This window comes from Onychomys torridus, chromosome 7, assembly GCF_903995425.1.
Source record: "Onychomys torridus chromosome 7, mOncTor1.1, whole genome shotgun sequence".
Lineage (NCBI taxonomy): Eukaryota > Metazoa > Chordata > Mammalia > Rodentia > Cricetidae > Onychomys > Onychomys torridus.
Window position 1 is genome coordinate 73275218 of NC_050449.1, and position 19295 is coordinate 73294512.

The following is a 19295-nucleotide window of genomic DNA, read 5'->3' on the forward strand; positions in this document are numbered from 1 at the left end:
CCGTGTGTTTCATCTCAGCTCTGTTCTGTATCGGGAGGAGTGGATGCAGAGAGGAGCCCGGTAGAGTGAGGAACGAGATCATAGAATGAAAGCCTGGGACTGGAGTTCTTTAGTTGAGGCAGAGATGTCCTCCTCCAGGATCTCCTGGAGATCTACGGATGCATTGTGCATTACATGTAAACATATTGCTACACACAACTATGCCTCTTTCTTTAAGACAGAGATAACCCCAAATTCCTATGAGTCATGAATATCAGGAGTTATCAGACAAACCCAACAGTAGTTGGAAAGCTGAGCAAATCAGAAAGTCCTGGAGGGAGGGACAGGGCTATAGTTCAGGGCACGGAGTGAGAACAGTTGCCTGATTAGAATACAGGATTTGGTGACATTGTAAGAAATGATGAAGGCTAAGTATACCAAAATATTGCCCCCTTCTCCTCCCATATCGGATATGGAAGAGCCATAGCCCTTTATATTTCAGATCAGATTATGTGTTTTCTTACTCATTTAAGAAAAAGCTAAAACTGAGCACAGTACACACCTGTCATCCCAGCACCTGGGAGGTGGAGCTGACAGGCAACAGAAAGGATGGGCACGTTGTACTGTAGAAAGGAATCTGCAGGTCACACTGCTAACAATTTGTTCTGAGTTAGCCTTTCACAGAGACGCGCGTCTTTGGGAGGAATGTGAAACTTTGGGAATATGTGACCCTACAGCACAGAGAGAGGTCATGAAGGGAAAGTGCAGGTAACAACATGGAGAGAAACACCAACACCAAAATTGGACTCTGTGGGGGACGGGCAAGGCCAGCTCCAGCATCCCAGTGACAGAGGCAGGATGAATAGGAGTTTGGGGTCACCTTTGGCTACGTATTGAGTTCAAAGCCAGTTTGAGCTACATAGGACCCTGTCTCACAAATCAGAAAAATAGTCTAGTTGGGTGTGATGGAGCATGCTTGCAATCCTAGCACTTGGGAGGTGGAAGCAAGAGGATCATCAGAAGTTTAAGGCCATCCTCAGCTACATATCAAGTTTGAGACCAGGCTGGGCTATGTGAGACCTTGTTTCAAAATAAGCAATCAAGTAAACAATAAACAAAACAAAACAACAACCGTTTAGTAAACTCTTACTCTTCAGGAGCTATCTAGAAATAGGAAGAAAATCCTTATGGCACAGCATTTCTGAACTTGAGGAACCAGTTAAGACTAAGTTGATCTCTAGTTTAGTTGTAGCTGGGGCTCAAACTCAGCCTCTGAGTGTTATTTAACTGGTTTCCTGGCTAAGAGCTCACATCCAAGAACTAAACATGTTGTGCATTGAACATGAAAGACCCAACCTTTGATGACTCTTTCCTGTTCAAGCTTTTCACCACCACGGAGCACTTTCCAAACACAAGCATTCCTGGAAACAAGACTGCACACTTGGTAAAGGAGCCAGAGAGGAGCAAACTGCAAACACTTGAAATAGAGCTGCCCAAGTTCCAGCTCCCTCTCAGAGGACAGGATGTGTAATGCTAATCTGAAGACCGTCTTCCTCCCTGGACAACGGGCAGAAATAGAAACCTGAAGCAGTCACTCACTGCAGTGCTAACACACAGCACAGTTTTTCCAGCACTTTCCCAGCTCTTTCTTGGTATATGGACTGTAAAAACACTGATCTGATGCTTTATTCTTTATTTTTTATTTTTTTGGAGCTGAGGATCGAACCCAGGGCCTTGCACTTGCTAGGCAAGCGCTCTACCACTGAGTTAAATCCCCAACCCTGGCCTGATGTTTTAATGGTGGCAGCCAGCTGTCAGTTCAGAGCAGCACTCAGAGTTTCCCGTTCAACAGAGTGATGCAACTTATCACTTTTAAATATCTGATCTTATCCACAGTGTTGAAAGACAATATCCACCCAAAATGACATCTGTGGTCAGAGGCTGCAATTTGCCACCTTAGAGCAGTTGTTTTTGCAATTTGAATCCCTTTTCTCTATCTGGAACTTAGACATCAGTTAATCAAAAAAAAAAATATTGAAAACTGTTTCTGCATGCTCTGACAGAAAGCTTGTCAATCAGATAGATTGTTACATCCCACTTTATAATTGCCTGTAATATAGACAATAAAATCACTGTATTGCGCATGTCTTTAATCCCAGCACTCGGGAGGCAGAGCCAGGCAGATCTCTGTGAATTCAAGGACAGCCTGGGCTACCATGTGAGTTCCAGAAAAGGTGCAAAGCTACACAGGGAAACCCTGTCTTGGAAAAAAAAAAAAAAATCACTGTATCGATAGATCAAAAACAAGTCGGTAGGAAATGGTATTGGAGGTTGGCATCCAACACCTGGGTAGCCACTGAGGCTGTAAATCACTGATGGAAACTGCAGAAAACCATGTGAGCATTTGTTATTTCCTGGTGACTCTTTATTTTATTTTATTTTATTTATGTATATGAGTGCTCTATCTGCATGTACACCTTTCTTCCAGAAGAGGGCATCAGATCCCACTATAGATGGTTATGAGCCACCATGTCAGTGTTGGGAATAGAACTTGGGATTTTTGGAAGAGCAGTCAGTGCTCTTAACCACTGAGCCATCTCTCCAGCCCTCCTGGTGACTTTCACTGAATGATTGTAGAACCTCATCTGCTCCAGCTCCTGAGGACTCTCTGATTAACCTGAAAATAGCCCTCTTTTAATTTGCATATTTTACTGCAATATTCAGATCAACTTCTGAACCTAGATACTATAAAGTGAGACCATACTAAACTTTGTAAGTAAGTAAATTTGTATCTGGATTCCAGGAAGTAACACACAAATCTGTGGAAAATATGTGCATCATTAGTACAGCTGCTAACATGGGGTTTTCTTCTCTTCATTTTTTTCCCCACCATTTAAAGCAGTTTGCTTTTGTGCAGCTATTAGGAAAAGAATTTATTCTTTACATTATTGTAATAGTCAGGCCAAGTTGTGCTTATCTGTAATTTTTTTTTCAAGACTTAAAGTATCTCCTGTCATTTCTTCTGGATTTATTAATTTTTTAAGTATAAGAAGTTAAAGAAATATAATGAAAATTTACAGCCTCAGCAACATTATTGCAGCGGTTTTTCTTCCAACTGATACTTAAAGTTATCACATATTTTACTTTACATAAAATTTTATGGCTAAAAATCAAAATACTGCTTTTTTGCTTTCTAGCTATATATTTTACAATTACATTTTATTTTTTCTCATATAATTTTTTACTACATAGGATTTATCTGTCTTTTGGAAAGTTACAAAGTAGATGCTTTTCCATGGACATTAACCAAAACTGTTCTATGGTGATTTTCTTTCTTCCTTCCTTCCTTCCTTCCTTTCTTTCTTTCTTTCTTTCTTTTTTTTTTTTTTTCGAGACAGGGTTTCCCTGTGTAGCTTAGCACCTTTCCTGGAACTCGCTTTGGAGACCAGGCTGGCCTCAAACTCACAAAGATCCGCCTGGCTCTGCCTCCCAAGTGCTGGGATTAAAGGCGTGCACCACCAAGGCCCAGCTAAAGAGCTTGCCTGTCTTTTTTTTTTTGAGCTGAGGATCGAACCCAGGGCCTTGTGCTTGCTAGGCAAGCGCTCTACCACTGAGCTAAATCCCCAACCCTTGATTTTCTTAAAAGAAAAAAAAAAGCAGACCAAGCCAGAGGGAAATAACCCAGACTACAACATGGTCAGCTGTTCCCTGTGTTCATAATTAAGCAGTTTGTACTATACTCATAAAATGACCAGGGCAACAGCCATTAATTCCTAAGGGCCCAACTTTGTCAACTGATTTTGGAACATGTTTAAAATACACAGATTTCCATGTCTTTTCTGGTACTTTTCATTGCCTTCAAAGTATCTAAATTTGATAAGATGTAATTTGTGGCTTCTCCAACTGCTTGTAGTAAGTTTTCCATTTTCTTGAGTCCATCTATGATTAAATAAAAAAATCATGTTCAAACAAGAGTTTACTTTTTAAAAAAATCAAAAATTAGATTTATTTATTTTATGTGCAAATGTTATGTCTACCTATAATATGTGTCTGTGGATCATGTGCCTGCTTGGTGCCAAGAAAGGTAAGAAGAAGGCAATGGATCTTCTGGAACCACCTTGTGGGAGCTGGCAATCAAACCTGGGTCCTCTGTAAGAGCAACAAGTGCTCTTTACCACTGAGCCATCTCCCCAGCCCAAGACTTCACTTTTGTGTGTGTGTGTGTGGATACTCTGCATTGTCTTCAAAATATTGAAGTTTGAGACAATGTATATTCCAATTTTAAGAAACTTACACAGTTTTCCTCCAAGTGTTCAATATACAAGGCAGGTAGAAGAAATGACTACTTGGGGGGTATGTTTCAACCACTTGATACAGCACACAGCATTTTACTCCAAATCTCCTACACTCTTGGAGAGAGAGCCACACATGTCCCCATGTTCTTCTGTTCACATTGAACTGTGGCATTCTGCCCTCTTTCCTCCCTGAACTCGTGTGTCAAAGCTCTAATCCCCAGTGTCACTGTTTTTAGAGATACAGTTTCAAGAAGAAAATAAAGTCAGGTCAGAAAGTCAGGGTCCTAATCTGACCTCATACAAAATGATTCCCAGCTCTCTCCCCACTTCCCTCCCTGTCTCTCTCCTTCAACTGAAGGAATAACTCAGCAAAGAGGCAGCCATCTTTGAGCAAGTCAAAAGATGTTCCACCAAAACCTAATCATTCTAAAACATTGATTTCAGATTTCCAGGCTACAGAACTACAAGAAAATAAAACAGCTGTTGCTTAACTCATCCGGTACAAAGTTATGATAATCTACACACTAAGACATCCTTGAACCTCATCTAAGAATCTCTTTAGACTCGAATTCCCCACATCTAATCTATCTGGGGCTTATATTACTCTATATCTTTGCTTTCTAGCCTCCAAAACTTAGACAAAATCTTTTTGTTTAGATGGATGGATGGATGGATGGATGGATGGATGGATGTTTTCTTGGTGCTGGAATTTGAGCTCAGTGTTGTAACTGGAGTTTTCCTGTTCACCTGGCTCCTGCAGCCACTCAGACCCAAGTAAACACACAGGGACTTATATTATTTATAAACTGTATGGCCATGGCAGGCTTCTTGCTATCTAGTTCTTATATCATAAATTAACCCATTTCTATAAATCTATACCTTGCCATATGGCTCATGGATTACTGGTATCCTTACGTCTTCCTTCTGATGGTGGTGGCTGGCAGCGTTTCCTGACTTAGCCTTCCACTTTCCAGAATTCTTTTCTCTCTTGTCCCGCCTATACTATACTTCCTGCCTGGCTACTGGCCAATTAGCATTTTATTTATCAATTGCTCAGAGCAATACATTCACAGCATACAGAAAGACATCCCCAGCACAGTGCTTCCTGCATGTTGAACATGTGCCCAACTACTGAGTGGTACCCCAGCCCAAAGCCTTCTGTTTAGACAGTGCACTCTCTGTCAGTTGTTCCTGTCCTCTTGGAGAAGCATTTTTTTCTAACCAGGATAGAAAGTAAGTGATGGAAGTGGTAACTACTTGATGGCATATCCTTGGTGATCCCTATAGCCCTCCATCATAACCCAAATCCTTGCTTCTAAAACCCAAATGACAGCTATTGACTCTTCTCTAGTGGGGGACTTTCCTTTTAGTCAGTGGTTGCTCTTGGTTGGCTCTTCAAATGGGACAGGTAACAGAAATCACTAGGTTAAAAGACCCAGTTACTACCGCTCTCCAGTACTTTTATGACAGAACATAGGCAAATAACAATGTCATTACTAGTTTATGGGACCACTGAGAGGTAGTGAACCTCAAGTAAGGGATTATCTCCAACAGACTGTCCTGTGCGCATGACTGTTAGGCATTTACTTGATGGCTAACTGATGCTGGAGGACCTAGTCCATTATGGGCAATACCATTCCTAGGCAGATAGGCTTGGGGTATATAAAAAAGCATGCTGAGTATTCCAGAAGAAATAAACCAGCATGTAACATTCTTCAGTGACCTCTGCTTAAGTTTCTGCCTCCAGGTTCCTGCCTTGAGCTCATGCCCCAGCATATTAGAAATGACAGGACCACTGGATGACCACCAAGCATAGCAATAGGTATGGAGTAGAGCTGACCTGACCCTACCAGACAAGCTTCATGTGCTGGGGATGACAAAGCTGGAGAAGTGGGACTTCTCAGCCCTTTGGAGCCCAGACTATCATGAGTGAATCCCAAATATCTGACATTAAGTTTTCACTCTTCTGGATTGTGGTTTTGCTTTGCTTTGATTGTGATTGTATCCTGGCTCTTCCCTCTTGGAAGAGGAAAGTACGTAATTTATTTTGGATTTTCCAGGAGCCCACAATCAAGAGACTGAATTTTAAAAGAGACCTTGGATTTTTTCCTTTTTTTTTTTTGGTCAATTGAATATTTAAAATAACCTAAAGAATATTTATAAGCTTTAAGTAAGTATGATTGGTTTTAAACCTATAATTGAAAAGAGGCAAGGCAAAGTACATTTTATTCTGTATAGACAGTGTACAAAATATCACTACTTCCCTTGACAAATAGTATCATATCTAAAATCCATTTTGATGAACATTGATGATTTAAATATTATGTAATACAATGTACATATACTGGATAGAAGTGAATACAACTGTGGATTCTTCAGATTTTCAATGGTCTAAGAGTATACCATTAATAATATAAAATGTTTGGACTTCTTTTTAAATTCAAAATCATCCTGTGTGTTCTTTACTGAGGGGTCTTAGAGTTGGAAAGGCAATGATGTTATCACCAAAGAACTTTCTGGCATGATCTTGCTGTCTGCTAGCCATATGATGGCAGAGGTTACTGCAGGTTCAGCCTCGTGAATCCAAAGGCAGCCTTTCAAAGTGAGACGTGATCTAATACGACTGACTGAGACGTTTTTAGCTTCCTGTGAGAACGCTACGCTGTAAAGGGCATTTTTCTCAGAACTACTCATCAAGCCTCCATGACTGAAGAAAGTATTCCCATTCCTTCAATGTCTGAAACTGCTTTTTTGGGGTTGTTATTAATATCCCATGCTCCACCTGCTCCACCACCAGCCAGAGTAGGCAAACACATTATTTCCTTGAGTCAACAACTCTTCTTGAAGTTGACCTTTTTTTGTGTCATGGCTTATGTCAATTAAACTGTGTAATCCACGACACTGAGCATCTTCTACTCTGCTACCAGGAATGTTTGAAAACAGTATCTTATGCACATGTTCGCTTTTTTTTTCACTCTGAGGACCAGCATTCTCCAGTGGCATCCTTGGTATTACAAGGTCCCTTTATCCCTGCTCTCAGACACAACTTTGCCAGCAGACTCATAAGTCCCCAGTCTTTGAGAATAATATTCACAAGAAACTGCCGAAGAAGATGTAAGGGGACTCTCAGCTCTGAAAGATCCTATGGCAAACATTTTGTTGTTGTTGCTGTGGAGACCCTGCTGTACGTCCACAGCCACTGCTTTCACCTGCTCCTCTTGCTCAAGCCCTCCTTCATTGCATTTTTGTGACAGGATGATGTGACAGGATGATGTGACAGGATGACAGGCAGTCTTCTGGCTGGGCTCCTCCCACCACCAGCCTGTGTGGGTTGATCATTAGACTTCTCAATTCTTAATTCCTCTTCTTTCTTAAAAACTGCTGTTCATAAGCCAGAAATGTGGCCCTCTTCTTTAACCCCAGCGCACAGGAGTCAGAGGCATGCAAATGGCTGTGAGTTCAAAGCCAGCCTAGTCCACATAGTGACTTCTAGGCCAGCCTTCCAGGTGACAAGGAGACCTGTCTCAAAATCAAACAAACAAACAAGCACCACCACCACCACCACACACACAGCACCACCATCACCACCACCACACACATACACACACACACACACACACACACCACCCCCCCACCCCACCCCCACCATACGCACATACTAACCACCACCACCCCCAACACACACACACATACACACACACACACACACACACACACCACCACCACCACACACACACACACACACACACACCCTACACCACCACCATACACACATACTAACCACCACCACCCCTAACACACACATACACACACCACCACCACCCACCACACAACACCCCCACTCCCTACCCTCCACCCCCTCACTCACCATCACCACACACACACACACACACACACACACACACACACTCACCACACACACACACACCACCACCACTACCCACCACCCCCTCCCACACACCACCACCCCCAATAGCCCCCCACTCACCATCCCCCCCATACCACCACCACCACCACACACATACCCAGACACACATCCCACTACCACCACCCACACACAAATCCCCACCACCACCCCCTCACCCCCCCCACTCAACACCACCACCCCCACACACCACCACACACACACACACACACCCACCACCAAACCAAATCAAACAACCAGGTTTCTTGGTCAGTAGGACACTAATTGTAAGTGGTAAGTCTCCTAATCAAGTATAAGCTCTATGAAGTCAACGTCCAACCAACTTCCAAGTCACCTCTCTCTGCCTCCTACATACATTTGGGGGAATGAAAACTGTTCCTTTATTCAGAAGGTCAGAAATTGAAAGCAGAAAAACTTAGGTTACACACCTGACTCTGGCAGTTATCTGCTGGAAAGGGAACTTGGTGGAAGGAAGTTAATCTACTTCCCCATTTGCCAGTGGAGACAAGAATCAACGGCACAGTTTTGTAAGATGTAAACAAGGTGGTGCATGTGTCTATCTTACCAGAAAGGTTCATAACGCTAGCCTTTAGTCACGTGCTAAGCTCAGAGAAGAGGGCTCGGATGTTTTCTAATGTAAAACTCCCCAGTGATGCCAGACCACTAGAGCAAGTGTTCAGATGTTGTAGGTCTTGACTGGCTGGAGAGACGCTCAGCAGTTAAGAGTACTGTTGCTCTTGCAGAGGCCCCTGGTTTGATTCTCAGCACCCACATGGTGGCTTTTGATCGCCTCTAACTCCACTTTCATGGAATCTGGCATCCTCTTCTGGCTTCTGTGGGCACAGTATGCATGTGATGCACAGATACATGTGCAGGCAAACATTCACACACATAAAATAAAATAAATCTTTTTTTTAAAGTCCTAAAGAAACTGTAGGTTTTGAGAGGTCATTTCCTACTTGAGCAACCAGGGTAGCAGAGACTACCTCACGATAATTTACAGGGGCTTCTCCTCCACTCAGGTCCCTACTCCGGACACTCTTCACTGCACAGGTAAAAGAGTTTCTCTTGAGATGCTGATTTGTACCGTTCTTCAAAACAATGAACATGGACTTGGAAGCTTTGCTGCAGTATTATATGATGATGTCATTATTTATGTTGCTCCCAGCTGAGCCTATAACATCCAAAAGCTTTACAACCTGCAAATAGATTTAGACAGCACACACGCACTTCATTTTGATGGAACTGTGTTCTAGTCTGACAGCCTTGGAGCAGCCCTAGTGAAGCTTAAGATTGCAATCACAAGACATGCAGCTCAGACAGAGGATAAAGTCCAAACTCTAGAGGTGATCTCATCTGCTCAGAACTGTGCCTTCAAAGATCAAGGCCGATAGAAACATGGGCCAAACTGAATATAGTATGTTATTTAAGCAAGGAAGCCTTATTTATCCATTAAATTTATCTTAATTTATCCTTATCTTAATTAATGCAGCAAGATACTTTATTACTAAAATTCCAAAGTAAACCACCACCTTTTTCATGTTGTTTTCTCTTTCCAACTTGGGACTCTATGTGTAGAGGTATGCAGTATATGGTGGTAAACTATGGCCAATCTGTGAAAACACAGAACAACACAATGTCCATTTGTAATAATTTGTGGAACTCTTGTATCATATGAATTGAACAAGCCTCTAAAAGTGAAAATACTTTCTGCATATATTGTTTTTATACTCTAGAGATAATAGCAAGGGTTAGTTTAGGCTTTATTTAGCTCTCCCATGAACACCCTCAGCCTCACCACATAGTCACCCCCAGTAAAATGCACCCTAAGTAAAATACTGTAGATGCAGTTCAAAATCATCTTCAAAACTAGTTCCAGGGTTAGTCTATCAATAGACTGCTCTAGGAAAGATGCTGCCTTGATAATCCTAAGACACCACTATAATGATAATATCTCTCTTTATATTTTCATACACGCTCAATTCTCCCTTTTAAGATTCTTCAATAGAATTTGAACACAAGAACCTGAGGGTAAGGGAACCCTTCTCCTCCTTAAGAGACCAAGCTATTTTTGTATACGGTACTAATTTACATGAATCCAGCCTCATACCAAAGCCTATGGTTTCTGTGTTCACTAAATGTTTGGATATGGACTGTTACCAATACCTGCTACTAATCCTGTATCCCTGGTTCCCTTTTTATTAACTTAAACCATTTTCCAGAAAAAAAAAAAAAGAGAGAATCCCTAGTGGAGAAGGACAAGTATAGAGAGTGGGGTTCAAATGATGCAGGTGGCAGGAGATTCCCTGCTCATGCGTGCGTGTGTGTGTGTGTGTGTGTGTGTGTGTGTGTGTGTGTATGTGTGTGAGTGTGTGTATGTGTGTGAGTGTGTGTATGTGTATGTGAGTGTGTGTGCATGTGTGTATGTGTGTGCACGCGTGTATGTGTGTAAGTGTTGTAAGTGTGTGTGAATGTGTGTATGTGTGTAAGTGTGTGTGTGTATGTGTGTGTGAGTGTGTGTATGTGTGTGCGTGTATATGTGTGTAAGTGTTGTAAGTGTATGTATGTGTATGTGTGTAAGTGTGTATGTGTGTAAGTGTGTGTGTGAGTGTGTGTATGTGTGTGTGCGCGTGTGTGTATGTGTGTGTGCGTGTATATGTGTGTAAGTGTGTGTATGTGTATGTGAGTGTGAGTGTGTGAATGTGTGTATGTGTGTGTAAGTGTGTGTATGTGTGTGCGTGCGCGCGTGTGAGTGTGTATGCGTGTGCGTGTGCGTGTGTGTGTGTGTGTGCGTGCGTGTGTGTGTGTGTGTGTGTGTGTGTGTGTGTGTGTGTGTAGGAACTGGCACCTTACCCTTCCATAGCATTCGAAGCCCTACACCCAGTGGAACAAGCTTAGTGAACAAGGACAAAGCCACTGGACCTGAAGCACCACTTTCCTCCTTGTGCAGCTCAGAGTAGACACAGAGGCATCTGAAAGATGCCTCCCTGGCGGCGTGTTTATCACTAACAAAAAGGCTTTTGGGGAGGAAGAGAAGGGAAAGCAAGCAAAGATGGAAACAAGAGACTTGGCATGGTCGATTAGAACTCCAGGGTATGGTCAGAAATGTGGCCAGGAGAGTGATACTAGGGAGTCAGGAAAGGGAGGATGAAAATTTGGAGAGAAAGAGGCTGAAGAACAAGGAGAGGGAGTCTAGAGACAGGGAGAAAAAGGATGGGGACCCAGGAGAGAGAGGTTGGGGAGCCCAGAGTGGCAGGGCTACAGCATGGGCAACCTGATGTCCTGCCAGCTCCCAGAAGATCTGAACACAAATGCTCACTTCAAGAGGATTGAACCAGAGCATTTTAGCCACGTGGTTTGCAAACCTCCTCAAGTCTCCACTGCCAGAGAGCCAGCCATGCTTCAGATGTGAGAGGAATTCAGAGTGCCAGCCTAAGTCATCAGGAGCATGTTGGGGTATTTAAGAAAGTACAAGTGCATGGTGGCTCAGTCAGTAAAGGAGTATAGACAAAGCAAACTAAAATCCCTGGTGAGTTCTTCCCTAACGTGAAAGCTGGGTGACATTCCCCTGTGATGTCAGCTGATGACAGTATGGGGGGCTTTCTGTGATTTTTAAACTTGCCTGACTCCTTCCTTATACTATATACATGTAGCACTGTGCTCAGGAAAGGTGACCCTTCATTAAACAGCCCCGCAAGATAAGAGGATAAGAATTGTCCTTCTGGGGTTGACCAGATGGTGAATAAACCGATTGGATTCTGTAGACTGAACATGAAAGGGTGCTCCATCACGTGCTATTTCCCAGTTACTGGCACAGCACAGAACGTAGCCAAGCAGAGAAGAAAAGAGCAGAGGCAGACCTTCCCTGACACAGCCACAACCAACTCTGAGTGAACTGGCGCCACTTCGGGCAGTCAGCTCTAACAGAGACATCACAGGAAGGACGGACAGACAGCTGGTTCTAAACAGTTTACAAAGTGCTCAAAAATAATTCATACCAGTGCTTTAAAACGATCTGAACTGCTCCATTTCAGATATTTTATGTTATGCATTTCTGTGGTGCCCTAGATCACGTCCTGGGTTTTGTATTTTGTTGGGCCAGTGTTCTCCCATAGATTCACCCACCCACCCACTACCTCTATCATTACAGCACATGTACATATCCATCAATTTCAGATTGTTTAAGAAATTAGCAGTGAACAAGTTGCTATATTTTTCCTGACAGTACTCCCACAGAAAGTATCTAAGCAGATGACTTGTTGTAGGTACATGGATTTATATTGTATTTAGAACCTGGTTTGTGATATCTGTTTGTTCTGGTTTGGATTTTTTAAATTATGTATGTGAGTGTTTTGTTTGCACGTATGTATATGTGTTACTGTGGAGTACACAGCGTGTTCAGTGCCCATGGAAGCCAGAAGAGGGCACAGGAAGCCCTGAAAATGTGGTTACAGATGGTTCTGAGCCAACATGAGGGTGTGGAAAACAAACTAGGGTCCCCTGAAAGAGCAGTAAATGCTTTTAACCTTTGAGCCATCTCTCCAGCCCCTAGCTTTTTAAGGTAGTATCTCAGGTAGCCCTGGGGTGTCCTCTAATTTACTATATAGCCAAGGCTAGCCTTGCATCTCCTGCCTCTACCTCCCAAATGCTGGGAGGCCAGGGAGCTGGGAGAGGGAGGCCTGATCATCCTAGCAGAGGTTCCCATCAGTCATGTTCTGGACACACCAGACTCTTTCACTGGGTCTATAGTTTAAGACTGGATAGTTTTCAGAGACTGAGGGTGGGGGCTTGTTCTCCCTGGTTACCTAGAAATGCCAAACCAGCTCATCTGTTCAAACATGAAGCCAGCCAGCCTTGCCTTACTGTAGTTTAAAAGAAACATAAAGATACCGTAAATTAGGAATATAGGGCATAAAACTTCATTGTTTTCTTTCATTTCTCCCTCCCCAGGGGAAGTACTACACTCAGTAAGAGGTAACATTACCAATTACGTATTTTAAAAATCTTTATAAATGCAACCTGTTCTGTATCATTTATTGGCTTTAGTTTTGTTTGTTTGTTTGTTTGTTTGTTTTTTCTCAGCAAGGTTTCATGTAGCACAGCCTGACTTGGAACTTGTTATGTTGCTGAGGCTGGCCCTGATTCTTTTGCCTCTACCTCCCAAAGGCTGGGGTTACAGGTGGTTCAATGTCAGTGGTTTCAAACACTGTGGAAGGCAAAGAGGTAACCATTTGGCTGAAGGACAGGAGGCAAATAATTTTAAAAAGTGAGTCCAACTGCTAAATAGAAAGCTTTACAACTTGGGGAGTAGGAGGGTGTCTCTGCTTCCTGTTTGGATGTCTCTGGCTTGAGAAAACAGTGCTACAAGAGTAGATGTGTAAAGCGAACACCAGGAGCCCAGGAGGCCCTGAATGAGGGAAGTCTGTGGGGAATGTGTATCATGGTCATGGGGAGAGCCATGGTGAGGACTCCAATGCCTCAGCCCCAGAGGAGTGGCAGAGGGATGACAAAGCCTTCCTCCTGGGCAGTGCCAACCATTCATTAATTTGTACAGAAACGAGCAGGTGCAGCTTCCTCCTCCTGGATGTCTATAAGCATGAAGCCAGATGTCCACAGAGAATGACAAGGACTAGCCCACCCTCCCACTGTGCAGTGCATAATGAACATGCCAAGGTTCCAGGCTGTGGCTGCAGTAGGTACTATTCCATCAGAGTGCACACACCCCATCTAATCAGTTTTTCTGTACATGTGTCTGTGTGTCTGTCATTTCTTTATTCCCTCACCTCCCCTAAGCAGGGCTCTAGGACCCAAGTCCGGTGGATCATGGTAGAACACACTCAGTGTTTGTTTGGGTTCTTGAAGTTTTAAGGTGTGCAGCCTAGGGCTAGAGAGATGGCTCAGCAGTTAAGAGCAATTGTTGCTCTTGTAGAGGATGAGGGTTTGGTTTCCAGCACCCAAATGGCAGCTCACAATCATCAGCAACTCCAGTTCCAAGGGTTCTGAGACCCTCTTCTGAATTCTGCAGGGCTCTAAGCATGCATCTGGTACCCATATATACATGTAGGCAAAACACTCATACACATACAGTTAAAAAAAAAAAAAAGCATGCAATCTTTTAAATGTTAAAAACGTAGTAATTTATATACAACCAATATTAAGATTTTCTACACTGGTATTAATGAGGAAGTTTCACTTATAATTAATGGTAAGAATGTACCTTTCTGAAAAATTGGATTTCAACCCCAAAGAAAAATTTGCATTATTTCAGTAATGTAACTTATTTCAATTTACATCATAGTCAATGTATAAGAAGGCTTTCAAATGTTGAGGCTTCACTGATCAAATTCATATATAAACCCCCTACTTTTCTTTCCAGATTTATGGTGTTCAGGCTCTTAACATTTTGGTGAGACTTTTGCACCATATTTATGCTCACCCCAAACACAGTCACATGATAATCTCAGATAAGTCTCCTCTACCTCTTGAGCACCCTACCCCTATAACAGAACATTTAGAAACCAGAATAAGACCCTGGGCACCTGTCTACATTGTCATATGATTATCTTAGTAAATGCAGAAAAAGCCTTTGACAAAATCCAACATGTCTTCACGATAAAAGTCCTAGAGCAGTGCTTCTCAACCTTTCTAATGATGTGGACCCTTGAATATACTTCTCCATGTTGTGGTGACCCCCCCCCAACCATAAAAGCATTTCGTTGCTACTTCATAACTGTGATTTTGCTACTGTTATGAATTGGAATGTAAATATCTCATATACAGCATATCTGATATGTGACTCCTGTGGGGGGCTGTCTTAGAGAGTGTCAAGCTAGAGTGAGCATACCTCAACATAATAAAAGCTATATGTGAGAAACCCACAGTCAACATCATCATAAATGGAGCAAAACTTGAAGCAATTCTACTGACATCAGTAATGAGACAGGGCTGTCCACTCTCCCACTCCTTTTCCATATTGTGTATGACTTCTTTTCCTGTGTGCATCCCTTTCAATTCCTTCTCTTGCCTTATTGCTCAAGCTAGTACTTTGAGCCTGGCCTCTCCTGTGGGCCAGTCAGGAAATGGCGGAGACCCAGATGTAGCCCGAGTGGTGTCTGTGTGCAAGTTACCTCTCTCGTTCCTGCTCCAGCAGGTTGGTGAAGTCGTCGCTCTTGTTCATGTAGTCAGTGTGCTTGTGTTTCTCATTCTCCAGCTCATACACAGTGCGCCTGTGACACTTCTCAGCCAGCAGCAGCTGCTCCAGCATGCGGCGGTAGGTCTCCTTCTGCTTTTCCTCCAGTCTGTCCAGCTGAGTGAGCAAAGCCAGGAAAGAGCTTAACGCCAGACTTCATCTGCAGCGACTGTACATTGTGACACTGGCCTAGGGGCATATGACCTCATTGAGAACATTGAAAGGGAAATGGTGTGCCACCATCTTCTGGTATCTTTTCAATGCCAACGGGCTTTACAAACTAACCATAATAACCCTAACACTTTTGGTTTGAGACTTAATCTTGTTACCAAGCCCAGGCTGGCCTCAAACTCACAATCCCCCTGCCTCGGCCTCCTGTGTGCTGGAATTACAGGCTTGTACTGTCGTATCCAGTACACAATGCTGAAATTTACCTGCTGGCCTTCTGGGGCAGACTCTCTGAATTTTAGGAGATTACATTATTTCACGTAAAGTGGATAACATCTTCCTAATCTCAGAAAAGTTAAGATCTCACCATGTAAATGTACTAGACTTCTCTTCTGGGTAGTAATTATCACTGTCATAATATAGGGTTTGTAATTACCTAAATTTCTAGGGAAAATATAGGAAGGGTCCACACTCCTATTTTTTTCAAGATGCGCTAAATGTAGGGAGGCTTTTGAGAACATTTAAAAGAGTATATTTCTCCGAATGAGGTCTTACAAATCTTACAGAGGGCTGCTGCTTCTCTGTGGCCAGAGTATCCTACCTCATGAAACCGTGACTTCATTGGCCCTTTAGTTCTGACTATGCAATTGTCTACTGTCTGCACAAAGTATGTGCTTAGTAAATGCCTGTTCGAGGGGACGGAATCTTACAATCTCAGCACTGCCTCTCCTACCCATTATTCTTTCTCTCGAACTCCAGCATGGCTTTGATCTGGCGCTGCTGAGATAAGCTTGCTCACTGTGGGGCTGTGCATGTAGGACTGGTCAGCAGCATCCTTGTCTATCCCACCCGTGCAGCCAGAGATGTTAGCAGCATCTTTCTGACCAGATGCCACCAGCACCATACCCATCTATGACGAGCAAATGCTTTGACACTGTGCCACGTTTTCTGGAAAAAGAAATCCTCTACTTCTCACCACCTTATCTGAACCCTGTATTCCAGGTGGAACAGACGTATTGAAATCCATTCTCAATCCCACTAACAACTCCCTGACCCTTCTGGGGAGCAGAGCTGTGCAGAGTACCAGCATTTGAGCTGTTTTCTACATTTCTGCTCGCCCTTTAGTTTCAAGAAGCTTGCTCTATGGTTCTCTTTACAGATGCATGATACATTCATCGTGAATGGATTGTTTCTGGGACCTAAAATAAGAGGAGGGTTGTTTCACCCTCTCGTCTTCTTCTCTTTGCTTTGGAGCAGATAGCAGATGGAAACTGGTTGAAAGACCTATACTAACTGGTGACCCATAGCATTTAGATCATTACAGGTAGGCAGTTAAATTGGGGCCTTTTGACAAGTCTGGAAAAGTATTTGAAGAACAGCTCTGCCTGTATCATCATTTCTCCAGCAAAGGAAAGGGCAGTGACTTATCTGAAGGTTCTGTTTGGAATGAAGAGCCAAGTACATATGGGTCGGACTTTTCATTTATTTTGCATCCTGCATGCCATAGTATGATGCATTATGCTTGGAAGGCCCAGTGTCCCCTGAGATCTCAAGGAATTGTATAGGGGAAGATGATGGCATATTAATCACATGGTAGATGGAGAAACCCCAAGAGATACTGTGTGTATGGACATCTGGAGAGAAAAACAGCACATGGAAATATCAACACATCTCATATAGTTTTCTGTAACTGTGGTTACATGATGAGAAAGACAGTCTTCTGGTCTACAAGTTGCTGAGGCATTCCTGCATAGTGTTTCTGAGGTGCTAAGTTCTGCTTAAAAGTGTTAGTGTGGAGTCTAGCTTCCAATCTTAAATTCTTCATGTAAAAACTTACACAGTTAGCAGCAGATAAGCTCTGTCAGATGTTATTTCTTGTTTTTGTTTTTGTTTTGTCTTAATGATATCAAGGTCCTAAAAGAAAAGGGAAGTGTCTGTTCTCTTGGCGCTATGCAACTTGTACAGAGTCTGAAGATCGACTCCCTGAGCAATGGGCCCTACAGATTCACAAATCATACACTGTGTCCTGACTTTGGGATTTTGAGTTTTAAGAGGTGGTTCAGCACAGAGGAATGGCTGCTAAAGAACAATGCAACTGTAATGGTCATCTGTTCTGAACACAACTTCCATTTGAATAGAGGGGGAAAAAAAATGGAAAGGCCAAGAATTTGCTAAGGAAAGAAATAACATACCTAGAGGTCCTTTTTGTTTGTTTGGTTTGGTTTTTCTTTTTTTCCTTTCTTTTTGTTTTTTGTTTTGTTTTGATTTGTTTTTCAAGACAATTTCTCTGCATAGCCTTGGCTGGCCTGGAACTCACTATGTACACAAGGTTGGCCTGGAACTCAAGCAATCCATTTGCCTCTGCCTCCTGAGTGCTGGGACTAAAGGCATGTACCATTAAGCCCATCTTCCTAGAAGTCTTTTTAATTCCATTTTTGATTAAGTGTGTGTGTGTGTGTGTGTGTGTGTGTGTGTGTGTGTGTGTGTACACGCGAGTGTGTGCGCACGCTCTCATGTGAGGGTCCCCATGCTAAGGTACTAGCGTAGAGGTCAGAAGAAAGCTTGCACAAAGCAGTCCTCTCGTTTTACTATGTGGGTCTCAGGGTTTGAACTCAAGTGGTCCAGATTGATGGCAAGCAACTTTACCTGCTGAGCCATCTTGTGGGACACCAGAAGTGGGCAAACTTGAGAAAGGAAACAATTTCAGCATGTTTTATGTTAAAGGACCAGAGCTCAGGAGACAGTTTTAGCTCTGATGTCTGCTGAGGTTTAACTCCAAATCACTGAGGAATTTAGGAACAGAGACATCAACTGAAGGGAACTGAAGGTCTTAGGAACCAAACTGGATTATGCAGAAGGGGCATGGCTTTGGGGGCATTTAAGATAAGGCTATTTTTAGTCATTGTTGAATTGGAATGGGGTACCAGTGGAAACAGGAGAGCCCCTGAGTAGGGGACGGTGACTCTTGTACACAGAGGGTATCGGGACCCAGGACACAACTAATGAGCATGCTATAACCCTTCAACTGGCCCCATGAGATCATCCATAGTCCTTCCCTTAAGGATGCAACCATTAAGATTTTCCAGGTGATTTAATACAGTCCATGGAGACTAGAGAATTAGATTTGGGAAGAGCAGGATAAGATGTCAGAAGCACTCCTTGGTGACAGACTGAATTGCTGACATTGCTTGGAATCTGACTAAACATGTCCCATACTTTGTGATGTTGTGCTTGCATCAAAAGAAAAAGGAGGCAAACTAAAGGGGAGTCAGAGAGGAGAGCATCAGCTCAGTGCAAACATGACTCAGTGGTGATGGGGAAGACACCCTACTGAGGACTAGACAAGTCATGGACAGGAAATCTGAACAGATTCATGCTAAATACACAGTCCTTCAGACTCTGAAGCCTTGATTTTACATCTCTCCCTGGAGGAGACCACACAGCACAGATTATGAAAGGCTATAAATGTAGCCTAGGCTGGTCATTGTCCTGCCTCAGCCCTCCCAGGGCAGTGATTACAGGTATGTGCTACCATATCCAGACAGAAAAACAAATGGATATGTAGCCAGCCTGGGAGAGATGGTAAGACCCTGTCTCTAAAAGGTTATTGAGAGGAGAAAGGACCAGAAAAGCAGGCCTATTGCCATCAATCCTAGGACAGCTCACAGCTGAGCATTTGCGCATGGCCCCCTCTCCTCTGTCCAGGTGCATGTCTGAGTTCTGTTTGCAGAGTTCAATG

General features: G+C 43.0%; 1 protein-coding gene across 3 annotated transcripts in view; it reads right to left on the minus strand.

The window, feature by feature from the left end:
- Positions 1 to 19295, minus strand: part of Filip1 (filamin A interacting protein 1) — a 168315-nt gene that overhangs the window by 31127 nt on the left and 117893 nt on the right. For all 3 annotated transcript variants that reach the window (XM_036194124.1, XM_036194123.1, XM_036194125.1), the window contains one exon: positions 15327 to 15505. In XM_036194124.1, coding sequence (XP_036050017.1) covers positions 15327 to 15505 — 179 coding nt within the window. The remainder of the gene's footprint in view (positions 1 to 15326; positions 15506 to 19295) is intronic.